Below are 25438 nucleotides of genomic sequence, written 5' to 3' on the forward strand. Positions count from 1 at the left end.
TGTCACTTCAGGTTATGGCCGACACTGCGCGCCGGGCCCGGCTGCTGGCCTGGGCCAGGCCTCGGGGGATCACTCGGGGAGGTGGAAAGAGATAGCAGCGCATGGCCTGGCAGAAGCAAGCAAGGGTGGGGAACCTTTCGGAAGGCTTCGGATCAAACGTGCGGCCTGCTCGTCCTTCGCACAGAGGGCGCGCTCCCGCCTTCTTTCACATGCTACAGGTATTCACGGTGCTTAATTTGTAAAAAAAAAATAAAAAAAATAAAAAAAATAAGTTCCAGCGACATTCTCGGGAGGTTACTACAGCCTGCCCCCGTGACCTCTGCCAATGAAGTGGCAACAGAACTACTACCCATCGCCTTCCTGCAAGCATTACAATAGGACTGACACAAGCCACACAAGGCAACAAGAATCGTACGAGCCGCAGCCAGGGCCGGCGCTAGGCATGGGCAGCATGGGCGGCTGCCCAGGGCCCCGAGCTCAGCCCATCAACAGGGGGCCTCGCAAAAGTGTTTCCCAACCAGCTTCGCGCCTGTGGTGAGCACTGCGTGGCCCAGGTAAGGGCTGCCTCTCCTCTGGGCTTCGCAAGCATGTGTAAGAATAGGAGAAGAGGCCCCCCTCCCCTGTGCCTCGCACCACTGGTTAATGGCTGTTAACCCCCAGGGAGGGGGCCCCTTTTCCTCAGGGCCGTGCAGCCCACATGTAGTGCGAGGCCCATCTGCATTTGCAGCTTTGACCTGTAATTGGGGACAGGGTCGGATTGCGAAGGCAAGCAGTCGAGCATTGGCCGATGGGCCGGTGCTGAAAGGTGTGACATGTGGGCCGGTTGTTAAAGGGCCTCAACTTCATTCCTGCCTCCCAGGCCATCACACTTCTGGCTTTTGTGTGCGGTGCGAAGGTGTTAAGTGTGGCAATCTGCCTTAATTGTGGCCAGGTGTTGCTCTAAGTGTTGTGTCATTCTCCCTCAGCCCCCCATTGGGGCCGCAAAGAAGTGTCTTGCCCCAGACCGCTCCCCTGCCAGGCAATGGTGGGTGGGGGCAGGTGGGAGTATGCCGGGCCGTCACTGAGGGAGCAGGTTTTTGGCTATGGGCAATTGACACCTTAGCCTCCATCTTAGCTGCCAAGATTTCAAATTGCTATGTGTGAAATTTTCATAATTCAGTGTCATTATGAGTGACATTTCAACGATCATGAGTGACCCTTTCTAGTACGCAAAATCAAGCAACGATGACGAGGAAAACATATAAAATAACGTTGGACCCAGCCCAAACAGGGTGTGTGAAGACCCAATTGAGGCACGAAAACATCATGGACCTGCCTGGACATCTGTGTTGATGGGCAGGCCGGCAGAATCCTGTCTTCCAGCCTTTGGCGATTCGTACTGGGTTCCCTGGCTCCACCCTTGAAATTAATGATGCTGTTGTTTAGAGCATCAGTCTATCAAGGGCCTCTCTGCCACGTGGGACACAGCCCTAACAAACAACACACTCCTCCGGTGCCTACTGTTGCCGGGCGGGCGGGCCACCAGAAAAACAAAATACAGATTGCCAGCCTATGTGGTAGGCCCCCCTCCCCTCTGGCAAACTCGGGGCCTCTGACATCACGTGAGTGACCTGGGCCAACTGGGAATGGGGACGGACCTATGTCAGAGAGGGCCCAACAACATGAACAGGTGTCATTTATATATACATTCGATCGGATCAATCCACCTATGTCACCCTACAGAGTAACAACTTTAAAGTAACACCGGCAGGAACGACTGCAACTACCTGATGTGATTGTGCGCTGCACTGGCACCATCACTGTCTATTACAAACACACACAGGCTCACAGTGCCTGTTACTTACGGTCTTGGGCCACGGCCGTAGATGAGTTATGTTATGTTATGTTAGTGCTATTTGTATTGCGCACAGCTGCTCCAGCGAAGGAGCGTCCTGGCGCACCGACAAGGTGGCGAACACAACACAACAGGAGACAGAAAATATTAAAAAAGGAGTTTAAAATTTAACAAAGCTGGGAAAACAGAAAGGTTTTAACGGCCTTGCGGAAGGAGAGCAAGTCGCCAAGAGTCCGGATTTTCAAGGGGAGAGTGTTCCAAAGTGCGGCTGCCCGCACCCTAAAGGAGCGACCCCCCGCCCGACTGAGTTTGAAACGAGAGGTTACTGCCAATTCTTGATCCAGAGAGCACAGAGTGCGGCCCGGGATGTAAGGGCACAAGAGTTGACGCAATAAGGGAGGTGACAGACCCTTCAGAATCTTAAAAGACATGCACAGCACTTTAAAGTGGATCCGCTGCCTAACGGGTAACCAGTGCAAGGCTCGCAGAGTTGGAGTGGCCGAGCAAAACCTAGGAAGACCTACGATCGCTCTGGCCGCTGCGTTCTGCACTCTTTGAAGACGGGTCAACTCGGCCTGGTTTAGCCCTATAAAAAGGGAGCTGGCATAGTCCAGCCGAGCCAGAACCGTTGCTTGTACCACGAGTTGACGGGTTGCGGCATCGAAGTACTTAAGAGCAGGTCTCAAATTGCGCAAGATGCCGAAGCAGCACGCCGCCGTCCTTTTGGTGTGGCCCACAAAATTGAGGGAGGGGTCCAGCCAAACCCCCAGATTCTTGATCTCCACAACCGGAGTGGGGGTGGGACCAAGCTCCGGAGGCCACCAAGTATCTCCCCATAGTTCCGTCCGCTTACCAAAGACCATCACCTCAGTTTTTTTGGCATTTAGTTGGAGACAGTTGGTCGTCATCCAACCAGCCACCGCCCAAAGTCCTTCTCTGAATCTTGGGGCATCCACCCCGGAGTCCCCGCTGATCGTGACCGCTAGCTGGGTATCATCTGCGTACGACACCATGGTCATACCACAGAGCTTCACAACCTCAGCCAGCGGCCTCACGTAGATGTTAAACAACGTGGGACTCAGCGAGGAACCCTGTGGGACCCCAAGAGACAGAGGATGACGTTTGGACTGATAGGGCGGGGCAGCCACACAGAAGGAACGGTCCATGAGAAACAAACAAACCACTGGTGTGCAGTGCCGGTCACCCCTATCTCCACAAGACGCTGCAGGAGAATTTCATGGGAGACCGTGTCAAAGGCGGCGCTTAGATCTAACAAAACAATTGCCGCCGTTTGACCTGCATCCAGAACTGCCCGCAGGTGCTCGACCATGAATAACAATGCTGTCTCCGTGCTGTGGCCAGCCCGAAAACCGTTCTGGGTATCGTCCAGAATGTTGGTACGCGACAGATGATCAGTGAGGGCGGTGTTAACGTGCACCTCCGCGAGTTTGGCTGGCCACGGGAGAAGCGAGATCGGGCGGTAGTTCTCCGATTTTGTAGGGTCGAGAGATGGTTTTTTCAAAATGGGCATCACTACCGCATGCTTCCAGTCAGTACGGAGTCCGACTGTGGCGCAAGCAGGCAGGGACTCTCTCTGGTCTGCTTAGTGTACATCTGAAGGGCGTCTCTTCGCTATTTCAAGGCATTACTACACACCTATTCTTGATTTACTTTAACAGCAGGCACTTGCTCACTTTGTGAAAGGAGAGGAGCGGCAATTCAGCATGGGGCGCCTCATGGCCGCAGCGACTTCCGCCGCGAATGTCATCTGCTCGGGCATACTTCAGTGACTCCACTAGGGCGGAGGAGCGTCACCCCACTGCTTTCTCGCAGAGCGAGAAGCAGAAATATAAAATGCAAAAACTACCATTTTATGTTTCTGCTACTCACACTGCGAGAAAGCAGAAGTGTTTGGTTGGGGGCAGGCGGGTCTGCTTTAGGGCAGGGGAGGAGTGCCTTGCCCCCGGCTAAGGGCCCTGACTGTTTGGTCGGCCCTCCGGGATCGACCTAAGCAGTCATGCACACTCTGGCCTTTCTCCATGTAGGCACCAATGCACCCTACATGGAGAAAACGGCCTCCCCATAGGTGCCTGGCTGGTCGGCGTCCCAACCAATCACAATGCTGCCATTGGGGAGGGAGGCTGCCTGCTTCCTGTTCCTGCCAGAGGCAGGAAAGAAAGAGAGCAGGTCAGGAGCAGAGATGACACGAGACCTGGGAAGGTAAGTTTATTTAATTTTTTTAAGAACCCCTGCGAGACCTTCCACCCGCGAGTCATGCTAGCCGCGACTGGATTTTACATGCAAATTAGAGGGGCCTCACATCTTCCCTTTCGCCCGGGGCCCCAGAAGTTCTAGGACCAGCCCTGGCCGCAGCTATTGTTCCTTTGTACTATTATGTGTTGACTTACTAAACACTGTTATTGTGCACATCTCAAAATCAGAAGGCCAGCGCCACCATGTGGCGGACTGTCACTACAGCTGGTGCTGACAAATAAGTGCCAGTGCCAAGCACCGGAAACCACCAGCTCGAATTAAGCACTGGGATTCGAACAGGGCCACCCCCCCATAATAAATGTATTTAGAAGTAAATTGTTGGCTACAGGTGCTCTCAGTCGGGTATGGTAAGTTCCCTGTCAGATTTCACATGGATTTTTAAATATACAAACAAGTAAAAACATACACACTCGGACGATTGTTTTACAAAACATTGTTTGCTGCCACTTACTACCACTAAAAACCAACAATCATCCCTGTGTCCACTGCCCCTTTATCTCCCCTCATGCTCTGCTTGTCGTATTATTGTGATGTAACTGGATATGATAGTGTGATTATCAGAGCATCTGCCGATTACACCCCCAATCTTTCTGACAAGATACACCATAGTTCCCAAGAGATGAACTTTGCACCCCCGTGAGTCTGTGGTGGAGGAGAATAGATACTGAGGCATATCACTGTGTGTGCATGTATCTGCACAGCGCCCCCTGATGCACATGAAGAGCAAGTGCAATCCTGGTAACAACAAAGTAGGGTCTGTAGGCCTCCTTCCGTGTCTTGCAAAACGTTGGCAAGATGGTGCCCGAAAGGTCGCTCAACAGGTGGACGCAAGGGCCCTTGACAAGGCACGAGTGACAGACATGGAAATCTGATGTGGACTGGTAGTGAAGCCATAAAATCACGATATGTGAGTCTCTACTCCTGGCTTCTCCATGATACCTAACTGTGTGATCCTAGACAAATCAAGGTATCTCTTTATGCTTCAATTTAAGTGTCAGTACATATCTGTACCGTATGAATACATATTAAGCACTGCATAAAACAGACTGGTGGTACAAACAAGCTCTGGCCTGGAAGACCCTGGTCTGCTTGCACTGCTAAACCAATTTAACCCTATTAGTTTGTGGCAAATCAATGGGCCCTAGATGCCTCCCAAAGTGAAAAGTGACAAAACAAAAACAATAAACAAAAGACCTGACTAAAACTAACTTGCAAAAAGTAGCAAAACTTAATGTCCAAATCCTCGTATGAGGCTAGACTTCTCGACTTCACAACCAAGAAAACGGTCTACTAATCCCAGTTGGTCCACTCGAATATTCCGGCGCTTTGTGATCTTGGGTACATTGCTTTCTTCTGAAATGGGCTCATCTAGCAGCGGAGAGCCCAGAGATCCAAGCAACGCACCTCACCTGGGAAGCCAGTGGATCTAGCGCCGACGGAGGGGTCTGTTGTGGAGGAGGCGTAAGCAGGACTTCACTACAAACCAGCAGAGCTCTTCTGCCCTCCTGTCCCGCGTGCTGCCCCATGTAGAGCGCGGAGGAAGCTAGTGGGGCATCTGAAGGATCTAAGAGGCTCCACAAGTGGTGCTAGAAATGCTGGTGAAATAGGGGCAGACAAGCCCCCTGATTTAGGGTGACAGAACCGCTACCCTTTCTGGCAAAGAAGCTTCTGTGCAAGACGGTCATGTTCGCTGTGGCTAACATATACAGCAATATAACGTGTATTTGTAAAGCGCACATTCACCACAAAGGGTATCTTGGCACTAAATAACAAATGTTCATTGTTACCCTACTCAATGGTACTCATTTGATCAACCTCAGGAGGATGAAAGGCTGAGTGAACCCACCAGGATTCGAGCCTGTGATCATGAGGTCAATCACAGGCCCCTACAGTGGGCGCATTAGTTCACTAAGCCACCAGACCCACCCAGTAAACTCTGAGCAGACCCGTAGCATTTTAAATACTGGTCCCAAAAGGGATCTCCAGGTCAGGGCATGTAGTTTCAGGACCCATATTTGTTGGGTAATCCGGGTACCAGCCAGGGCATCAGGAGTTTCCCCGGGAGGCTGGAAGGGTGGGGGCAGATTCTGCAGCAGGGGGGGCCGGTTTTGCAGCGGTACTGCAATATTGGCCCCTAGTAACAGCAGCGGCAGTGCTGCACACTTGCACGCCCCCCTCCCGCTCCAAAGGCTGGTCTGAAAAAGTTGCCAGGACCGCTTTGGGTTCCCAGTCCAACACTGGTGCTAGCAGCAGTAAGAGGGTGAAGGGCTCAGCACTGAAAAGCCATCCCAAGCAGGACGTGAACCTTTTATTCGTGTCTTCAGTCCCAGGGTTATTCACGCAGGACTGTCCAGTGGCAGAAGGCCTGAAGGTCATTTCATCCACAGGTCAATCAATGAACTGAGAAATCAGTCAATCTGATCTCGATATTTAGCCCAAATACCCTAAAACGGATAGAAATGTTAACAATGACAATTATATTATTTTAAATTTAGCAGCCAAGGACAAAGAGGCCATTACAGAAAACATAAAATGAATGTGTAGAGCACAGCGTTCACCCCCGAGTGAGGAGGTCTCTTGCTGCTATTGACAGATAGCAGATGTTAACCTCCTCAATGGTACTCATTTCATCAATCTCAGAGAATGAAAGGCTGAGTGGACCCGCCAGGATTGGATCCCACGGCCATGGGGACAAACACAGATGCCTGGAGCGGATGCATTAGTCCCTGAACCACCAGCCCAGGCTGGTCCTGTCTGATGAAGCCTGGGTGTAAAATATGACCTGCAGACACACAGACACTGCAGGGACCGAGTAGAGAGTGATTATCTGCACAGTAAGAGGGATCTGGCTTGGAATTTAGGAGTGACTATCTGGGAATGTAGAAGGTGCTAACTAAACAAGTTAGGAAAGTTAAGACTGAGAAATTAGAGGGTTACATTCTAGAAATGCAGGCAGTGGCTTTCTAGGATATAAAAGAGTCTGTTTGCAGAAGTAAGATACATTCGGGCTCACTCTTAGGGCAATTGTAGGGTACCGGCAAAATATGTGGGACTATATAAGAAGAGAGAAAACACTAAAGTAGGAACTAATTTCAGTGAAAGTTAGTGGCTACTCTGTGGGAAAGGAAGGAGTGCTGTCTGGGGAAGTAGGCGCTCTTGTCTATTGTAGGGAGGTGCCTAATGCCTGGGAAGGCAGCAGTGGTTATCATTGTGTAGTAAACATAGGTGGTTAGTCTGGGGCAGCCCGGGGTTACTGTCTGTGTTTGTAGGTGGCTAGCATCTAGTAAAATCGCTGGTTACTTTCCAGTACAGAGAGCGAGAATTACTGCCTGTCAAGTAGGTCCAATGTCTCCGAAATTATAGGTCACTTTTCTGGAGAGTAGAAGGTCATTGTGATGGAAGTTCATTGACCCTGCCTGGGAAAGCGGTCAGTTGGTGTCTTGGAATGTAGATGACTGGTGACATGTAAGATAGCGAGATACTTTTAAGAGAAATGTGGCATACCGACTAGAAAATTATGACATTTCTTCCTATGTAAGCATGGGGCTTCTGTCCAAGAATAAAAATGAGCAGTGTTCTGTACCAAAATTCGAAAATTACTAGAGGTGCCCACAATTTGTGTTATTTGCATTTGATTAATGACGTGAAATGCAAAATCGACATTTAGCACTATACTTTAGAACAAAGTGCAATCTCCCGTACATTTTGGACTTGATGATGCATTTTGTGCTAAAACAACTAATGCAAAAAATACTAAAACCATGAAAAACAGCCCCTCGCATTCTGGTCATTTGCGCTGTTCCCGAGCCAACATTTTGCAACACGTGCACTATAATTTTGCCATGCGGCACAATAGCATAACTTCATTAATTTGGCATAATAAGCAGAATAGGACATTGCACCCATGCTTAAATGTACTACCTGCTGAGGTGATAATTTGGTGGGGAAGTGCTTAGCTACCAATGTTAATGACAACAGCACTGGGTGAGTTGCTCAAGATCTCAGAAGAAGGATTGTACTTCCAACGGCCCCGGCTCCACCGAAACAGGAGAAACTTGGCCGTGTCAAAAATAATTTTAGTTTGAGTGTTACTTTTCGCGGCTTGTCAAAACCTGGCCTTCTGAAATAAATCAGATCCTTCCACTGAAAAATGACTTGGTGGCAGCTGTGGACGCCTCTCCAGTTACAGGTTTAGGACATCTTCCAAAATGCTTGAGATCTTGGCATGGTACCCAGCTTTTAACGAGCATTCTTGTCTGTTCACAACATCTGTACAAGGTGGCATGCCAGAGAATGCTATGATCTGAGTTGAGGTCCCGCCGCTTTCTCCTTTTATCTTTAGATTTTATTAAAATATATGAATTTTCTTAATTGTAAGTTATTGGGGAACTTCAGGAGTCCAGCTACAGGTAACAACTGGTATAGTATCCCCTATGAAACCTCCAATCAGTCCTGGATTTTTAGCGAAAAGCATTTATCCCACAAGCCAAAGAATCTATCCTACAAGTGACTGTGGGTGAAGTCGGTACACTTTGCACAATGGGCGAAGCGAGAAGCTTGTTTTACCCAGCCTCAAAGGCAAACTTTAAAACGTCAACCACCCCTAGTGCATTTAGACATTTGAATTTATAGTTTTTAAATTTGATGCATCATTTGAAACTGAAAATTGTAGTGGACGAAAGATTCAATTAGAAGACACTCCATATTAAATGTATAGAGAATACTGAGTTGTTATTAAAATATACTCATTTGAGAGAGAAAAAATCAAGTTGTCCCACCAAATTTTGAAATGCAAATAAAAATCGGCTTTTATGTTACTTTTTTGCTAGGAATGAATTCACTTTTTTTAAGCAATGATATTGCTCTCAATTAATCAATTTACTTTTCCAATATATTGATTTCTTTTTCATTATTTTTTAAGGCTTTTTTGAGGGGGGGGGAAATGGGATGATTAATAATTTGCAGCAGAGTAACTATTTTTCTGACACAACCCTCCAAATTTGTATTTCGGTGTGTAAATGTACCAGTGGCAAAATCTTTTGAATGCTAACTGGTAGAGAGAAAGGTGGGCGTTCCACGTAGGATCTTAACTGACTGCTGTTGAGGAGAGACTTTCCTTGCTTATTGTTGACTGCTGTTACAGTCTCTGGGCATTTCTTGTCTGGTATTGGAATTTTTAGCATGTATTTAGCAGTTCTTATACCATGTTTGCTTCTTATCGTAGACATTATAATTGTTACTTCGCTTTTAAGTATAGTGTTGGGAGGACTGAACAGAGGTCCACGGATCCTAGGACTGGATCTTATTTCCTTTATTCAATAAAATCTTCTTGGGAGGAGCTTTTGCTCGAGGCACTGGACCACTCCAGTCTCATATTCATAACAGTTTTTTAGGTATTGAGCATTTGCTCCTGTATGCATAGCATAGGTATTTTGAACAGTAATGAAGCTAATTTTTCTTTGATTCAATATTATCTGAAGAAGACAGTTGTCCGATGTTTGTCTTAAGAAAATCTTTATTCATTACATGGCATGGTCTTCATATGTACTTTTATTATTGGTGCTCTGGAGGTGAAGTAGCAAGTATAATATTTAAGAAGTTCTCTTCCTTTGAGTGGTGACTCTGTTAGTTGGATTGCTAGCAGTAGCAGTTAAATGAATCTCATTGGGTTGATGCCTGTAGTAAGCGGTTCTTCTAATTTCCTGTTGATTGACAGTTGAAATAATTGGCAGCTCCCATTCGGTACTGACTGTGGCTAGCGTAGTTATGTGCTATTGACTGAAGACTGGTAATGGGTCATTTTGAGTTATGTTGTGTGATTACAGTAGTTTGGTAATTAGCTGTGCTAATTGACCAATTCTCATGTGATGTGGACATTTGGCTGGAGAAGGTGGCTAATTATCCATCATTATTGGCAGAACACATTTGCTAGTCACTGAAGTATGTGGTCATTGGGCAAATACCATTTGATATTGTGGAGAAGTGTGTCTCAATGGTTAGAGTGGCAGACCCTGATGCAGAGGTCTAGCCCGGGACCAGATTTCAATTCCCCGCCTCGGCGGGTCTTGAGCTCAAAAATTCCACGGACCTGATAATTCTCGCCTCGGTGCCTATTCCAATCATGGAGTCCCACTCTGCAACTCTGGGCAATAGCTTGCTTAATCTCCACAACGGCCCCCACAACGCTAAGGATGCCTGGCCTCCACCTTGGGGGTGCCCAGGAGTAAACACCTCACAGGGAAAGCCAGGATGGGTTCCACAGCGGTATTCGTACAAGCGCCTTGAGACCCTTGCGGGTGAGTAGTGCGCTATACAAGTATCAATTTATATTGACTGAAGGTTGGATAGTTGGGTAATTCTCTAACTGGTAGTTGGGTACCTTTCAGTGCTTGTTTACTACTTTAATTTAGTAATTATCATTACTGACTGAGCCATTTAAAAGGTGTGGAGTTTTCATTCTTTGTTAGTTACGGCTGACATACTTTGGCTATTTTGCATTTGGTATTGAGTAGAAACTGCTTCAGCTCTGCATTGTTGGTTGTTTACCGTCAGCTCCAGTAGCTGGGAATTGTGTCTTCATTATTGACTTATGGCTCTGGAAAGAGACCTATTTTTGAATATTATGGATTGCAGAAGAGCATTTCCTTTACTGACTAGAACCCAAGCTGGTTGAGCATTTAGTCATAAATTGACTTTTTAGGTTATTCTTCTATGGCGAGTGGTCTCTTCAGCCTGAAAAGTTCCTGTTTGCTACTGACCACCGGGGTCTTAACATCTCTTTGTATCTGCTTAAGAAGGGCCCACTTCTCCAGAAGGGCATTTGCTGGTATTGGCGTACGGAGCTGAAGTCCCTCACGGATGGACACTTCCATGTAAATGGAAGCTGGAATTGACGGAAGATTCAGCCGAGCAGCTTGCAGTGACATCTCCCTTCTCTCTGGCAGGACTGGGGCTCGTTTCCATGCTCAATGCAAAAGATGGGGCGAAGTCCCAGAGAGGCACCCGAAAGCACCATAATCTAGGGATTTGCGAAGATGACATCTCAGCGTCATGATTTTTTACAACTTTGCCAGCCTCATGATGTTGCTATTTTTTTTTAATAGCTGCTGATATGCCTGGAAAAAACTAAGTTTCAAAAACGGAAAAAATAAAGTTTTGTGAAGTTTAACCCCTTGCCTGCGTCGGACGGCCGTGTGTGTCGGACAGCCGAGAGCCGTCCGATCTGCGCACGCATGGAATTTTCCCGCCCCGCAGGGAAATTCCAGCCGCGGTCAATGGGTTAAACTGCAAAGTTGGCAAATTTGCGTAATTTGCAAAGTTTGATGAGTTTCTAAAATATGTGCAGCCACGAATTCCTGCAGAAGAATCTTGGTTTTGCTGAGGGTTTGTCATGCAAACCTCTTTGATCAATATTTCTCTCACTTTTTATTTTTTTATTTCTCAACTTTTGCAGTGCTCAACATGATTGTAAAGTTTTATTAAAGCAAAAACTTTGTGAACCCATAGAGAAATGACTGTCTTTTTATGGAATAATTCTCTCAAATAGATCCTCAAAAACATCTGCATTAAAAATGTGTTGGACACTTATTGTCAATGTTTGATATATTTGCAAACTTTGTGGGTGAATGGTAATTTCGCTCATTGCTCTTGTAAAATGTAAGTAGGTTCGCAAGCGGTCTTAACCCGTTTGCTGCTTCGAACGTTCAGCGCCAGTGCTGAGCGTTCGAAGAAACGGGTGCGGCCGCGTCGGCCGTTGGACGTGCGCAGCACCAGGGAGGTAGCTCGCGCGACGTCCAACGGCTGACGGCAGCAGCGAACGAGTTAATGTGATGTCATGTCGATAGCTCTTCTACTACTCAGAGGCTTATTATGTGTAAACATCAATGGTGGATGCATCCGTTACGACTTACTGCCTCTGATAACATAACACAACATGTATATTTGTAAAGCACGCTCACCCAGAAGGGTATCTTGGTGCTGAACAGCAGATGTTTATTGTTACCCAACTCAATGGTACAACTCGTTTTATCAACCTCAGAAGGATGAAAGGCTCAGTGGACCTGCCAGGATTTGAACCTGTGACTATGAGGTTAAACACAGGCCCCAATGGTACTCATTTTATCAACCTCAGAAGGAAGAAAGGCTGAGTGAACTTGCCAGGATTTGAACCTGTGACTATGAGGTTAAACACAGGCCCGATGGTACTCATTTTATCAACCTCAGAAGGAAGAAAGGCTGAGTGAACTTGCCAGGATGTAAACCTGTGACTATGAGGTTAAACACAGGCCCCAACGGTACTCATTTTATCGACCTCAGAAGGAGGAAAGGCCGAGTGAACTTGCCAGGATTTGAACCCGTGACCACGAGGTCAAACCCCAGCCCCTTCAGTGGAGGCATTAGTCCACTCTGCCACCAGGACCAGGCACAGCCCTTTCTCTTCCCCTTCAGCCGTGAGCTCGCTCCCGCCGCTCCACCCCTTGCCTGCTCTGCTGACAGGAGGCCGCGCGTTGGCGTGATCCCTTGATGTACCTGCTCCAGGTATGCTTTGGAAGAGCAGATCACTGCTCCTGCCTGCAGCAGTGGGCGGAGCCACGCCACATGAAAAAGCAAACACCTTGGCAGAAGTAGAGATTGTGCCTAGGGGGAGATATTCCAGAGCAAGGTGTGTCTCGCTGCTAACAGGGACAAGAACGTACAATAATAGTAAAGGAGCGCGTGGGCGTGCGCGTGCACGCGCATGTTTACAGCTCTTGTTCCAATAAAAGGAAAGTGAAGAAAGACCAAGGTGTTACGGCGTGTCCCGCCCAGCCAGGCCACGGATCTCCATATCTGATGCAATTTCAACAGATCGTCTTCGAAGCCTCCAGCTCTGTTTTTTTCTCCCCCACTCATTACAAACTCCCTGTAAACTTTGCGGGGAGATATCAACGCTAACTATGATGAGACTGGCCATTACAGGGGGACCATATGTTCCGGATCTCCCAGGGCAGTCCCAGTTTTAAACCTCCTGCCCTGGTGTCTCAAGGCTGTTCAGAAAATGATATCTGCCTTGGATTTTAGAAAACGGTCAGGGGAGCATGAGCATAACACGTAAGCAGTGTTGGAATGTGGGAAGATCCTGCAGGATCCCGGTTCCAGCAGCTGTTTCTGAGCTGGATCTGGGATCCGGTGAACCTAGGGAAATATGCTGAATTTATCCTGATCTAATTATCCACCGGGACGCAATTCAGCGGCGCCTGCCCTCTGTCTCCATTCCATGCAGCAGTCTGCAGACAGCAAGGGTGCGTTCACATTTTCATTTCCACCTGGGCACAAAAGGCTGATTAAAGGGCCATCAGCCCTTCTTTTGTTCAAGTATGACCTGGCTGCTTTCTAGAGGTTAGCCTCTAGACCCCAATGTAGTGGAGGAAAACAAAGCCCCACAGCTCATCGCTTCACAAGTACTTTAGAGAAACTAGGAGCTGCAGGCGGGTTATTGACTTTATCGGATCCGGAAACCGAGACTCCACCGATCAGTGCAGCTTTTTCTGACAACATGGCGTATTACCAGGCTGGCACTTACACGTGAAAGCGGTAAAAAAACACTACATTCCCGGGGCGGGGTCGATACGGCCTGCACTACAACTACACGTGGCCGTACGTGCTAAGCCCAGAGTGGGAGCCCTTATTTGAAAGCACGAGCATCTTATAAAGTGGCTCAGGGGACCAGAAAAAAGCAGATTACGGAGGAAGCGTGGGAAGTGCTCCAGATAGACATTACACAAAAAGATAGTGCAGCATTTTGGAGCACGATAAATGCTCCACACTTTAGGGAATCCTCAGAACCCTCAAAGGACGTCCATATCCAGGAAGCGAAGTGGGTAGGACATTTTACTAATATTTATTCTAACCAGACCATGCATGATGACGTAGAACATGTGGAGCCATGAGGGGTCTCCCTTCCTTTAGTGTTTAGTGAGGTAAGATGCAAAGGGTTTTGACGGACAGTAGTAGGGGTAATGCACCAGGGCCGGATGTTTATTTAGAACGCCAGGGCCGGTGGGCCTCGCTGATTACCAATGTTGTTGACGCCATTGCTAAGGTTGCCCCCCATATCCCCCTCAGCATGGAAGAGCTCTGTCATTGTCCTGATCTTTAGAAAAGGCGAGAAATATATGCCTAAGAATTATAGGCCAGTACCCCTGCATGACGCCTCCGTCGACATTATGGGGCGAATCTTGTTGCACCGACTGGGGGACTGGGCAAACTCGAATGTTAGTTTACCAGACATGCAATATGGATTCACGGAAGGGCTGGGCACTGTAGACCAATGTTTAAATGTGAGGATGCTGATAGGTAAAGACACAGCTGCTAAGAAGGGATCCATTCTTCTAGGTTTCATGGATCTTATGGCAGCATTTGACTGCGTCTCACATTCTAAACTTAGGTCCATTCCGAGAAGAGGGTATTATCAATTTTATGAGGCAACTGCACATAGAGATGTACTACATTTTTTAAGATAAGAAGAGGCGTTAGACAAGGGTGTGTCCTTAACCCTTATTATTCTATCTTTACACAAAAAGAGTGGAAACTGTATTAACAAGCATTTACAATGCAATGGTTTCGCCTTTGGAAAAGTTAGAGCTATTGGCATTGTAAATGACAAAATTTGTATTTATTGTTGGTTTTGAAAACAGATAAATAAATGGCATTGTCATTTACATTGCCATTAGCTTAATCTCGGCAGTCACTCTGCACTCCCTAGCATTCTGCAGTCACTCTGCACTCCCTAGCAGTCACTCTGCAGTCACTCTGCACTCCCTAGCACTCCCTAGTCTCTCTGCAGTCCCTAGCACTCCCTAGTCACTCTGCACTCCCTAGCACTCCCTAGTCACTCTGCACTCCCTAGCACTCCCTAGTCACTCTGCACTCCCTAGTACTCCCTAGTCACTCTGCACTCTCTAGCACTCCCTAGTCACTCTGCACTCCCTACTCTGCACTCACTACTCTGCACACTCACTACTCTGCACACTCACTACTCTGCACACTCACTACTCTGCACACTCACTACTCTGCACACTCACTACTCTGCACTCTACACAAAGATCCGTTACAAAAAATGATATGAAGTAATCTTCCTTGAGTTTTTCTGGCACCCGATTCTCTCCCCTCCTTCCCCCTTCTAGCTCCCCACCTCACCTTCTGCCCACACTTTTTCAGATAATGCTGTGAATGGGTGCAAGTATTTATTTTTCTTAATGCAGTTTTATATAGCGTAAACTTTTCTAGCACCCGATTCTCTCGCTTCCTTCCCCCTTCTTGCTCCCCACCTCACCTTCTGCCCACACTTTTTCAGATTATGCTGTGAATGGGGGATGGCGGCCATAAAGAGATGGGGTGAAGGAGGGACGAGGGGGTCGTAGGGAGGGGGGTGGGGCGCCAAGGACGGATGGTGGACGTGGTATACAAGGACGAGGGAGGGATAGAGTTATTGGGTGTAGGGATAGGGAGGGTCGTAGGAAGTGGGTACGAAGGGAAGGGGCCGGAATGGAAGGGGGGAGACGAGGGAGGAGATGAAGAGAAGAAACGTCAGGAGAGCTGAAGGAAGGGGGCCGGACAAGCTGGCTGCAGAGGGAAGAATGGCTGAGTGAAACCGGGTAGTGGAGAGAAGGAAGGACGAAGTGAAGGAGATGTGAGAAGGATAGGATGAGAGGGTTGGAAGGGAGCCTGGCTGAGGCTCGGCAGGGGCTGGAGCTGAATAACAGACGGGATGCAGCGGGGGTCTGTGTGGAGAGATGGAGGGGTAGGTGAGGCGAAGGGTCGTGAACTGATGGTGGGAAGAAGGGGCACCAGAGGAGAAGACGGACTCAGGAGAGACAGGCAGGGAGGAGGAAATGAAGGGGAGATGGACTGAGAGATTGGGGTAACTGGAAGGCGTCTTGGAATGAAGGTTTGGCAATTATAGAGCCGAGACAAGAGTGAAGGGATGGGTGGAAGGGGCTTAGGGGGTCGTGGTAGATGACACTGGTATAACAGGCTGGTGGGCCCCTGCCACTGGGAGGTCCGAGTGCAACGTGCAGGTCTTAGCTTTGAGTGCCCTGAGGGGGTTCAACTGCGTCGGTGCAAATCAAGAGTGCCAGCTGCAGAAATGCGTGCACCATTTGCGGGCCCAGTGCTAGCAAGGTAGTTCGGCAGGTTTGGAGCTTGCAGTATCAGCTCCCAGGTTTCCACTACATTCAGACCGCACAACTGTTCACCGCAGAGGTCTGAATGCCACGTGTAAAACCATTCCAGTCCTGGTAAGATAGCCAAGTGGGTTGTGCACCTGATGCGGACCTCTGTCCGCTAACTACTTGTAAAAAATTCCAATTCAGATAGCTGAGCGGGTTGATGCACGGACTGCGGAGATCTGTGCATGTGTAATATGCCGGTCCCAGGTTCGAATTCCAGTAAAACAGCTGAATGAGCGCAGGGCCTGCAGTGCACATCTGGGGGTCCCCTGCAGGTCACTGGTGGGAGTGCGTTCCCGGGCTCTTACTCTGTTGAGGCGGGTGGGGGTGGTATTGTGGGGGGGGGGTGCGACAAGGGGGTGGGTCACAGAGGTCAGGGGAGGGCTCTATGCAGCGGCGGCAGGGGGGTTGCTGAGGCAACAGGTGGGTGTTGTGCTATTGGGAATGGTGGATGCTGGGGCGGAGGGGTGATTGTGGGGTGTCAGGGCTGCGGTACTGGGGGCCAGCGAGGACAGATAAATGGCCAGCGGGTGCCCCAGTGGCTGGGTGGGTGCTTGGGTGATAGCGGAAGGTGGTTTCGGATGCGGGGGGGCTAGGAAGGGGTGGGGGCTGGGGCAGCAGGGGGTGCTTTGCTGCAGCGGGACGGGCTGCTGCTGGGGCAGCGGGTGCCTTGATGGCTCCTGGGGGGGCTGATGCCAGGCTCTGCTCGCTCGGTCAGGGTGGCAGCGCCGCCATTAATCACCGGCAGCCTCCCTCCCTGGCAGTGATGGATGATGGGCGGGCGGGTGCGTGGAGGGGGCTCCCTCCTCTTAGGCTGGGCTTGGCGATCTGTTCAGAGGGAGCTCCTGCACCAGAGAGCTTCTTCTCAGAGAGAACAGGTGCTTTTTAAAGCGCCAATGCACAGTTCCGCTTGTTGTGGGCGCTATAGAAATCATTAAAATCGCTCCTTTCTGTGACAGGAGTCCTCTTCATGATGCCGCGTCCCCTCTGCAGGTGTTTGGGGGGGGTCCTAGATCTCTTCAGGTGGGGGCTGCTCAGTGACCCCCCAGGCCCTGCTGGGGTGCGAGCAGCGCCACCTCGGATGGATGCTGCCCGGTCCTCGCCCTGCCCCCGTCCCCAGGGCCTTTAGACCCTCGGCAGAGGCCCATTCTACTGCCCTCCCTGCTTACTGTCCTCCCTCCCTGCCTGCTACCCCCACCCTGTCGGTGATGCCTGTGCGCTGCAGGTGCAGGCGGGCTGGAGGAGGGGGGATGGGGGCAGCCCGGCTTTAAAGGGACAGTGTGCCTGTGAACGGATTCTGTGGGTGGCAGCTGGTCAGAGGGGATGGGGGCAGCCCGGCTTTAAAGGGACAGTGTGCCTGTGAACGGATTCTGTGGGTGGCAGCTGGTCAGAGGGACCGGGCGCCAGGGATCACCGGGTTAAAGGGACAGGAAGTAAAACAAGGTAAGGCACGGACAGCGGGAGGGGGGGCGGGAAAGGCTCGGACAGCGGGAGGGGGGGCGGGAAAGACTCGGACAGCGGGAAAGACCCGGACAGCGGGAGGGGGGGCGGGAAAGGCACGGACAGCGGGAGGGGGGCGGAAACGGCAAGAAAGGCACTCACCTGGACTTCCTCCGGCGGCGGTCGGTCGCAAAATGACCCAAACAAACGTTGATAACCAAAAAAATAAACCCCGCCCACCGCCGCACCGACGTGTCCAAAGGGGCCGGATGAGAAAAATTCTCAGAAACGCCCACGAGTCGCCTCGCAGGATGACGGACGCCTCTGTTTGCCAATGGCTAGCGTCCATTTATGGAGCGAGTCAATGGGAAACAGAGGCGGGACGAACATCCATACTGTTAATAAAAGTTTTCGCCAGGGCGGAGCACTGCGTGCTACGGCCAGGCGAAACCTAAAAATGAGAGCTAAGGACACTCCATGCATAGGAACGCAACCCCTCCCAATCCTTTCAAATGCAAACGACGCAGTTTTAGTGGCATAAACAGGGAGAGCGCTACAAGGGTTAAATGACAACTATATTACTTATATGCAGAAGTTGAACCTACAGGTAAATGCAAGTAAAACTTTCCCCATGATATGTGGGGCGAGGCCTACGGAAAGACCAGCTCATTTTATTAACAACACTAAGGTGTGCGGGACAGTCTCCTTTTCCTATCTGGGTGTACTCTTTGATAGTAACTATCTTTGCAAACCAATGTTATTAAAGGGGATTGCTATGTTCGAAAAGTCAATTGTTGGTTTACAAAGTTTTTGTAAAAAAATGGGCTGAAAACCTTTAACAGTTCATTTGTTCACAAGGAACTCATTATAACATAAAAAATGAAAATAAGCTAGGAGTATTAGTTCCTTGCAACTAAATAGGAAATGCAGTTAGACTAAATAGGTATAGCATTCCATCCCTCTTATTTCATTAGTTGTGGTAAGGAATTAATCATAGAAATAGGAAAAACCCACAAACAACGGATTTACTGTTGTGCCCACTTCAGCCGAAGATGGGCGTACATTTTATTTGCAAAACAATGCTTGAGAGAGAATTAATACTACGTATTTACACTATATACAGGGTAAAAAACGTGACTCCAAAGGAAGGGAGAGTCCCAGAATATAGGAAATAATTATCTATTAGAAATCAATTCTCCCATAGGACCTCCCTTACCATTCCAATAACCAATTGTTCCTTTCTATTTGTCACTGTAAATTACTTCACTGTTGGTTATGGCCAATATGCTGGGGCACACCAGTCATGTTTTTTTACCCTGTATATAGCGTAAATACGTAGTATCAATTCTCTCTCAAGCATTGTTTTGCAAATAAAATTTACGCCCATCTTCGGCTGAAGTGGGCACAACAGTAAATCTGTTGTTTGTGGGCTTTTCCTATTTCTATGATTAGAAACACACATATAGGTCTGTCAGCCACCCTGCACCCCGTCTGGTCCAGGGCATACTGTTCTGTGTATTGGTCTCTCGCCCACTCTGCATGCATATAGGTCTCCCGCCTTCCCTGCATCCCTGCAAGTCGCCTGATGCCCCTTGGCTGGCGCCTGCCTGGCTCACCTCGGCTAAAGACCACGCTCTCGTAGGGGATCTTGTTCTTGGTCTCCAGGCTGGAGCAGTTCCACCGGTGCTCCTTGAACTGGTGTTGGCACTCATGAATGCCAATCTGAATGCCCTGAATGGCTGAGGCTGTGACGTCAGGATTCCTCATGCAGACCTCCAGCTGCCGCCGCGTCAGGCCAGGCAGGGTCAGGCAGACAGTGTTTGCGTTCAGCACAGGGTCAGTCGGGATCTTTAAACCCAAAATCTCGTTGCAGAGCGATCTAAAAAGAAAACAAGACAAAGACGACAGAATGTGAATCTTCTGAGTCAGCCTTTTCCATTTAATCCCAAGACAACAAGGAGTGCTAGCATTATGTCCCCGCATGGGGTCGAGGCATGAAATCCACTGAAAGCCTTTCCAGAAAGAACAGCATATGGTTTGATGAATGAATAGTTGAGTGAAAAAGGACTGTGTGAAAGTGAGTGCCGCTGGATGACTAAGGGGTATATGTATGAAAGGAATTTGTAGTCGCAAACGCTGCGAACCGCAAAAAAGCAGTGTTTGTGACTAAACATTCACCAAACGGGATGTATAAGGAAAATCGCATCGCAAAATTAAGGAATCGCAACATTTGCTATTCCTTATTTTGCGTAAGCATTTAAGGAGTCACAAATTACGATTCCTTAAATGCCATGCAACAAGCACTCAAGTTTTCCGATTTCTCCTTAAGAAATCGCAAATTACCACCAACATCAAGTTGGTGGTAGTTTGCGATTTCTTTCACAAATGCACTTTTTGGCATTTGTGAAGGTGCCATGTGGCTCACATACATGCCCATAGGGCATGTATGTGCACGATATGCGCACACATGTTCATTTCAGGGGTGCATCAGGGTGTTCTTATGACACCGTTGCACCCTTGAAGTTACTCTCAATTGGCGATTCCCAAATTGCGAATCGCAAATTGAGAATTACTTCCCATTCATTCCTATGGGCTTCCTGGCCCATAGAAATGAATGGGAAAGTATTCCTTTATTGCGATTTCCCAATTTGCTAATTGCAATTAAGGAATACTAAGAAATCGCCTTTTGAGAATCGCAAACAGGGACTTTGATACATATGCCCCTATGAGAGACCACCCTCCTCTTCTAGCGCTGTGGAGGTTCCTTTGGTTGCCCTAGCACTTTACAAAACATAAAAACCCGGGATAAACGAATAAATACTATAAGGCAGACTAGGAGTGAAGACTCTGCTTCCACAGATGACAGGCTTCCACCACAGCGCGAGCTCCTGCTGACCTCCCCCCCAGTCCATCACTGTAACGGTGTAAAAGAGGATGAGCTATGTCTGATTCAAAGAGTCATCCATCGCTGCGGCAGACATGGAAAGAGGAAGATGTCGGAATGTGCACAAAAACAATCCTGCATGCAACGAAGGTGCCCTTGCATACGTTGGCACTAGGCTGCCGATACGGCACCTGCGCAGACAGAAAAGATATGAGTGCACCCCACTTCTTAAATACGGTGCATTCCTGCCCTTTCACGCTGGCAGCAAGGCTGCGCTGCCCCACCCCAAATGCCGTAAGTATAGAAGTAGACTACCTCTCTGCCATCTTGGCACAGGTCTATCATCTGTGGAACATGTATTTAAACTGCACCCAATTAAGGAAATGTACTAAGTTAGTGAAGAATGTTGAGTCTATTATACTACAATAATGCAGATGTTTTGTTTGACACAGAAACTAGGTTCATCAAAGGGGCCCTCAAAGTCAAGCTTGGAAGGTACCAGGACTCAAACAGAGCTGCTGATGCTTATGGCAGGCGAGCCAGACAATACACAGTTAAGTAATATTAAACAAAGGTAACACAGCACAGCTTAACATAACCCATTGTTTGTAGGAGAATTCTACTGAAAAGAGAACTCTCCCGCGAGAACGTATTACGGCAAAGTTTGCCCGAGTTCCCTGGAATGTTATGTCATTTCTATAATGTATTTCCTTCCCTTAAACACTCTTCAGTGGTTCTGGGGGTGCGTACAGTAGCGTGTAACTAAACCCAAGCACATGCACACATGCACGCAGAGTAACCTGTGAGGCTAACTTTACCCAGAACCTCTCACTTTCTTATTAGCATACAGTGCTGGGAGCTCAACACATGCCCAGGAGGGGCAGACCCACTCCACGGGGCATATTATCAAGAACAGGCGATGAAAATATCGCCACTGTATCGTCAGGAAACTGCCGCTAAAGCGGCGATAATGGGCTTGATAATATGCCCTTGTGAATTCCCATAGCAGCCCAGGTTAACACCAGAACCTGGGCTGCTATGGGAATTCAGAAGGACATATTATCAAGCCCATTATCGCCACTTTAGCGGCAGTTTCCTGCCTATAAAGCGGCGATAATTTTATCGCCTGTTCTTGATAATATGCCCCCGTATTTTTAGATAACCACACACTCCGTAAATACCTTCCAGTACGATGAATTGCATTTTCTAACCTGTGGGTTCTCCTATATTTCGACAAGATGAGCCCTGCTCCATAAACACCAGTTAGTCTGAGTATGAAATGAAATTTGAAAAAGCTAAGCTAGGTTTTGCAAACATTCTGACTTATTTTAGCTTAAACATAATAAGAATATGCATATTCTTATTATATTTATATAGGAACTAAAAATATTTCAAAGAATAATTTTGCTAGAAGAAAAACCTTGCAAAACCTAATATTTTATACGAAAATGTTCCCCTAAAAAAATAAAAGTTTGCAGAAAAAATCTCTAGCTTGAAATTTTACCCACAAAAAATCATAGGAAGGTGTGCAATTCTTTCACCTTCGCAAAACTTCACGGGCACCATTATCGATTATCTAGACTCAGAATCTATTGTTCGACTGAACCTCCACACCCAGACAGATCAGCAGCCCCCCCAGCACCTTGAAACCCTCACAGGTGAGTGGTTGCGCTATACAAACTCCTGATTGACTAAATTCATAGACATTGCTCCCTTTGCTGAGTGAAAAGAAAATGATAAACCCACATGGCAGTCGAGGCTTTTTTGCCATCGTTTCCAGCAAACATTTTACATATTTTGGGAACTCCATTCTGCAGACAATACATTTTGCATAGTCAGAAGGTCAGTTATACTTTATGAGTAAACATGCTGAAAACGGTTTCTTCCATTTTCCAAGAAAGCAGATATTGCACTCGGTGTTCGTCGTTTTATGAAAAAAGGAAGAAAAAAGTTATTTTTTGAACTAGGGAAAGCCAAGTGCAGCCATTAACATGTGATAAATATGAATTTGTGAACTTCTATTTACGTCTTGTGTTTTAAATTATTTTGACAAAGTTATAGGGCAATGTATACTGCCCTACCCTAGTGCAAAGATATATCAAGATATGGAACATAATGATATTAAAAACAAAATAAAAGGGAACACTGTGTAATATAATTACAAGTGCGGGGTAAGCCACACAGAGCGTGTCCCAGTCTTCACAGATAGATCTTCTCAGCCGGGGTTTCATGGGCAGGACTGCTGCCAACACCGTAGCCATTTGCAGCCTGTTCCTGTCCTCGTGGTGGCCAGTGGCGGCCCCTCAGCTCTGGCGGAGGAGCGTCGCCTCACAGCTTTTGAACAGTGCGAAGCAGAAACATAAAATGATAATGACTTTAAGTTATTATCATTTTATGCTTGTACTGCTTTTCAGGCGGGCTAGGTTGCTCTGCTCTCTGAGCAGGGCAGGGGAGGAGTAGTTTGCCCACTCCTAGGTGCCCTCTTGGGCCGCCCAACCCACTCATGTGCACTTTATTTCCCTGTTCTCCATGCAGGCTGCATTACAGCCTGAGTGGAGACCCTTCCCCCTATTCCCTGGCTGAGCATCAAACAAAGATGCTCACACCAATCAGAACGCTGCATTGCAGCGTTGTGTTTGGTCAGGAGAGCCTGGGTGATTACCAACCACAATGCTGCATTGCAGTGTTGTGATTGGTCAGTGGGGCCTAATGTGCTTCCTGTTCCTCAAGTTCCATGAGGAGAGCAGGAGCACAGATGCGGGAACCGGTGGCAAGGTACGTTTTCTTTTATTGCACATCCCCAGCCATGCGTGACCCTCCGCCTGACCCCTCCCTCCCTGCGCCCACCCCTGCCCAACACCCGCGAGACAAGTTTGAATTGCTGAAAAAGAGTTTAGGCGCTGGATAAGCCTGGCTATTAGATGCCAGTCTTCTGCCCATAACAGTTTCTTCCTCATACAACTTCTCGAAGTTTGCTGACCGACACTACTCTCCTTTGCAGACACAGAACGTCTTAACAAATTTCGTTGTTTCTTCACAACCCGTTTTTTTTTATTTGAAGATTGTCGTATCAGCGTATTATTTACATTATTAATCAAAGAATAAGAATCATAAAGAATCAGTGATATATTTAACCAAAAGTGCACTTTGTAGCCTTTCATCTGGTATTCTTTGCTTACTGTTGAATCTTTTGTCTTCCATTATTACAATTAAAACTAGACAAAGATAACGGAGGTGAAAATATAGGCTAGGAACGGGTACTCACAAAGGGTGGGAAAAATATGTAGTTGTTTTGTTGATTTGTATCTCCAAGACTTTACAAGTAGATCCATTTAAACCAGATTCATTTAAGTTTTTAATAATTGTTGATTGATGATTTCTTAGAGAGATGTGTTCTAGGTGTATGCACCATTATCATTTCACCGATCAAGTTTTGCAAAGGTGATACACTTTTCAACTTTATGGAGCTGTCCCCTTCACAAAACTGCACCTATTGAGTCAATTCTCCAATTTTCGCTTAGTGTGCTGTCATTTTTTTCACAAAAGAAGTGGGCCGCATAAAACCAGCCTTTTGTGAGACCTTATACTGGCTATTTTTCAAATTTGGTAAAATCCTTCTTACCAAATTTTACACACCTTAGTAGCTATCTCGATTAACATCGGTAAACGCCGGTCACGCTCCAGGTATGTATTCCACATGTAAAGTCCATGCAAGAAAGCATGGAGAGGATGTATGACCACATGAAGGGCCTACCATTGCAATTCATCAGAAGGGCTCACTTTAAACCTCATCCAACTGCCAGCCTTCAACGGCATTCGGCAACGTATCTTCACAGAGCCGCCCCCATCCTTGCACAGCTCTTCAACACTGGATGACTCCCTCCCTCAGGCCCATGAGGCCATCATCCCATACCTCTTAAAAGCATCAACTCTTTGAGTGTCTCTACCCCTCAGCAATGTATATACATGCTCCCGCCCCTGAGGCGGAGCTGGTGATCGGTTTCCGGAACCAGGAGTCTGTACCCGGGAGCTGTTTGGCACTCAAACATAGACACCAAGCTGCAGGTCATGTTCCCCCAACAGACTCTTCACCCTTCGAAAGACTTCAAACGAATGAAACACTGAAGCCAAGAGCTAACAACACTGAAGCAACTACAAGAAACAAGTGTAAGTTATGGACTGCCTTACGTGCACTTCCTGTGATCAGTGAGAGACTCCGCCCCTTACCAATGGATATACAAGCTCCTGTCACTTGGGGGAAGAGGAGCATCTGATTGGTTTCCGGAGCCAGAAGTCTGCACTGGGGGCTGTTTGGCTTTGAAACACAGACTGCAAGCTGCAGGCCATATTACCCCCAACAGACTCGGTTTAAAGAGTTCAGAAGAACAAAACACTGGTGCAGAGGGCTAACAGCGCTGGCTTCCCTTGAGCACTCAGGTGACCACAATAAATATTATGATTTAGTTGCTGCATTTACTATGATGCACTGAGGAGAGCGGGGACATACCCGTGACTAGTGTGCAAATCCCCCCTTAGCACAACAGGGAAAAGATGAGCTCCAACTTCATCTTCTTATCTCAAACCCTTGTCTTCTCTTCTACTCACATTCCATCAAATCTGATCTCAATCCATTTCCTTCCTTCTCTTTCCTCCACGAACATCTCTTTTCCCACCTTTCTAAAAAAAATCCCCATTTCCTGTTGGTTATCCCCTCTTCACCCTCTCTCCCTCTCCATATTCTCCTTTCCAACTCTTTCCTTTCCACCTCCTTCCATCCTTACTTCCTTCTTACCCTCT

At 47.8% G+C, this 25438-nt stretch overlaps 1 protein-coding gene across 2 annotated transcripts in view; it reads right to left on the reverse strand.

The window, feature by feature from the left end:
- Positions 1 to 25438, reverse strand: part of WNT10A (Wnt family member 10A) — a 341199-nt gene that overhangs the window by 48503 nt on the left and 267258 nt on the right. For both annotated transcript variants that reach the window (XM_078679224.1, XM_078679222.1), the window contains exon 2: positions 19374 to 19636. In XM_078679224.1, the coding sequence (XP_078535350.1) occupies positions 19374 to 19524 (151 nt within the window). In that variant the 5' untranslated portion in view covers positions 19525 to 19636. The remainder of the gene's footprint in view (positions 1 to 19373; positions 19637 to 25438) is intronic.

Source organism: Lissotriton helveticus, chromosome 3_1 (assembly GCF_964261635.1).
Source record: "Lissotriton helveticus chromosome 3_1, aLisHel1.1, whole genome shotgun sequence".
Lineage (NCBI taxonomy): Eukaryota > Metazoa > Chordata > Amphibia > Caudata > Salamandridae > Lissotriton > Lissotriton helveticus.